This window comes from Nestor notabilis, unplaced genomic scaffold (assembly GCF_000696875.1).
Source record: "Nestor notabilis isolate BGI_N333 unplaced genomic scaffold, ASM69687v1 scaffold34619, whole genome shotgun sequence".
NCBI lineage: Eukaryota > Metazoa > Chordata > Aves > Psittaciformes > Psittacidae > Nestor > Nestor notabilis.
The window spans coordinates 1-3527 of record NW_009943816.1 but is presented as its reverse complement, the minus strand read 5'-3'; the positions used below and the strand labels follow the sequence as shown (position 1 = coordinate 3527).

Here is a 3527-nt window from a genome sequence, read left to right as displayed (position 1 = left end):
CTTGGAGACCCCGTCTTATTGGGAGGTGGCCCCTGCCTGTGGCAGGGGTTGGAGCTGGAGGAGCTTTATGGTCCCTTCCAACACAAACCAGTCTGTGATTCTATGAAGCTGCTCTGGCCCAGCCTCAGGTATGAACCCAGCCAGGCTCCTGTTTGTTAAATCCCCTTCCATTTCAAAGCAGCAGAACAGCCAGTTACAGAATAAAATCAGCCCCTTGAGAAAGAACTAGTTTAGTACTGCTGTGGCAAAACAACCAAAGGCATCTTCTTCGCATGGTCATTCAGACACATAGGCTGGCCTGCAGCCTGTTTCTGAAGTTAGAGACATTTCTGTAGCGTTTCCTGCTACAAAACCACAAAATAGAGGATGTTAACTAAAAACAATGGTCTAGTATTAGAAACAGTGTAACAGGTAAAGGCAAACCTTGTCTAAAAATAATTAACTTTACGTTAGATGAAGTTGCCACGCAAGAGGTACACCCACCTCTGTGACAGCTCTTCTTAAAGCACTCCAGTGAGAGTCTGTTCTGGGAGAAAAGATACTTTTGGTAACACATCATCCTCAAATAGATAAAAATCTAAACACTAAATACTAGTTCATTTTCAAACAGCAGCAGCTTAATAACCACATCTGAGATACTACTAATGGACATTTCCAGCCACCAGGACTAACTAACTGCTGGACTGTCTCATGCGCTGGATACAGGAGCCAGCCATATTTTGATTTTATGAGGGGGAAAAACATAATCAAAGGGCAAAGCAAAGCAAAACTGCCCAACGAACCCAGTCAAGTACAAGTGTGTCTGCTCACTGATAACAGAGCAAGTGACTGCTGTGCTGACAGGGGAAGTGCAAAGAACCAAATAGCCTATGATGTATTCTCACTATAAGAAACGTACCACCAGGTTCAAGGAAGGGGAAGAAGAATTTTGTACTTATTTGCTGTCACATCACCCCATTTACCTTTTTTTGATTTCAGTTCCATCTGCTGTTTCATCCACCACTTCTACGTGTTCTTCACTTTGCTCTTGGCTTTCGTCATCTTCCTTATGGACCTGCAATTCACATTCAAAATGGCAAAGGGCTTGATTTCTTCACAGTTCTGCTCTTAAAAATGCTTTCTCCAACCATAGCACATATTAACAGTTCAGAAGAGGAGATTTTCTGTCTGTGATGTGGATTCTTTAAAGAGAAATACATCAGCATCATGAAGTCAACATGCTCTTTAGTTATATTGTGAAGAGCTCTGTTCCATCTGATCACTCAATCTAAACTGTGTACCCACATTCAAATGTTCATCACAGCTGTACACCAGATATATACGTGCATAAATACATAACCTAGCAAGTTACAAAGCTTTAAAATCCATTTTTAAAAGATTCTTCTGTCTGGAATTACAAAATACTCCCAACATTTACATTTACATGGAATCGCATTTCATATAAATTAGGAAAAGTCCAAATTAGTCCATATAAAGTAGAAAAAGTCCAATTAGCACCTTGGAGTCTTCAGAGCTGACCTTTAGTGACAAAGATCATGACCTTCATATTCAAGAAACATCTCTGCACTTGTATGTCCCATCTTCACAAGGCACAAAAATGCTGCTTTTGGCAGCTGCCTCCACACATACGGATACAAACATGGTGTTAGTTCCAAATAACTGGTGAAACTCTGCTCTGTCCCCCCAGGTAAGCACTGTGATCACTTGTATGCAGCTGTATTATCATTAATACATATATAATAACAGACTGAGCCTGGGGCAGAAGGAGGCTGCAGCACACTCACCGCGAGATAGGTTCTAGGGACGAGGCCTCTCTCCCCTCTGGAGTTCTCAGCTACCCACCAGCCATCTGCCCTCTTGTCATGTATGAGCAGGATTTCCCCTTTCTTGCCACCAAAAGGAGACAGAGACAAAAGGCAACCAAGTATTTCGCAACAGCTCCAGGCACAATTAAAAGTAACAACACAAAAGCTTAAGTTTTCCTACAACAGAGGTCACAGACTATCATGACAGACCCACCACTGCAGGAGGTGGCAAAAGGACACTGGATCCCCCCAGGCTGTTGCTCCCAAATCCCAGAATGAACTGGCTGAATCCCAGAAGCATGAGATTTAATTATAGTTATTGCTTAACAAAGAGCTGTCTGCAGTCCAGCAACATTTACAGAGCCACATTTACCGTGAATGTGAGGTCCCCTTCCTGCTGTGCATCAAAGCTCCCAACTGCGATACATTCTTTAACGTTTGGATCATCCAGCAATTCATCCTCATCATCATCATCATCTGCTTCCTCACTGTCCTTCTCCTCACTGCTTTTTTCATCTTCACTCTCATCCTCTTCTTCATTTTCATCTTCTGGGTGAGGACCCTTCCGATGGTGCTTATCCCTACCAAAATAAATCAAACTTTATTATTATTTTAACAGAACTTGTTGGAATTACTATAGATCCTTGGGATATGGGCTCCTCTGCATTATCCACATCCAGAATTTGCATTCCTGTATTGTACTCTCTGTCCTGATCTGAAAAAACTCCCAAATCCCAGTGGTGTTCCCTCCCTAAGTGTACAGACCACAAGTGTGATGAGGAAGGGCTGAGGGACCTGGGGGTTTAGTGTGGAGAAGAGAGGGCTCAGGGGGGACCTGTTCGCTCTCTGTAACTGCCTGACAGGAGGATGGAGCCAGGAGGGGGCTGGTCTCTGCTCCCAAGGAACAAGGGATGGCACAAGAGGAACCGGCCTCAAGCTGCCCCAGGGCAGGTTTAGCTGGAGCTGAGGAACAATTCCTTGCCCAGAGGGTGCTCAGGCATTGGAACAGGCTGCCCAGGGCAGGGCTGGAGTCACCGTCCCTGCAAGTGTTCACAGCCCGTGGAGCCGAGGCCTCAGTGCCAGGGGTTAGTGGTGGCCTTGGCAGTGCTGGGAACGGTTGGACTGGATGAGCTGAAAGGGCTTTTCCAGCCTGGTTGATTCCATGGTTCTGTGACCACGCTGCATCCTCTCCCCTCAACAGCCACACTATTTCAGCCATGAACCAACACCCTCAGAGAATTCCACCAGTCATTCACGGCTGCATCAAGAGAACAAACCCCACGAGTCACCTCATGAGCACTTCTTCCTTAACTGTATGTTAAAAGGGGATGAAGTAACAAGTTCTCAGGGACCTTTCCAACTGTACACATACAATTCTACAGAAGCACAAAGTCTGTTTCTTTAAGCTACTTACACTGAGGACTTCTTTGTCGTGTTATCCTGATCCAAGACAAGAACAAGATTCTGCAACTGCTGAGCGAGATTTTGCAACAGCTTTTCTTCTTCTTCTTTCCTCTGACTGTAACTCCCCACAGGCGCAGGCTCGTCAGCCTGAGAAGGAACAACACAACCAATGGCTCCAAGAAGCAAAGTTCCTCTGTAAAGTGCATTTTCCAGACAAGCTTTCACCCTCCTGGGCTGCTCTCCCTCCCTGGCATCTCGCTTCCCCTTTTACTAAGTATATAAATGGATCTCAGAGATCCCAGTCAGGGATTGTAAGGT

General features: G+C 45.1%; 1 protein-coding gene across 1 annotated transcript in view; it reads right to left on the bottom strand.

Moving 5' to 3' along the window:
- Nucleotides 1-3356, bottom strand: part of NPHP1 (nephronophthisis 1 (juvenile)) — a gene marked incomplete at both ends in the record, with an annotated part of 12337 nt that extends 8981 nt beyond the window's left edge. The window contains 5 exons of the mRNA XM_010022111.1: nt 484-526; nt 963-1054; nt 1785-1886; nt 2179-2386; nt 3220-3356. Of these exons, the coding sequence (XP_010020413.1) occupies nt 484-526; nt 963-1054; nt 1785-1886; nt 2179-2386; nt 3220-3356 (582 nt within the window). The remainder of the gene's footprint in view (nt 1-483; nt 527-962; nt 1055-1784; nt 1887-2178; nt 2387-3219) is intronic.
- Between the last annotated feature and the right edge of the window lie 171 nt (nt 3357-3527).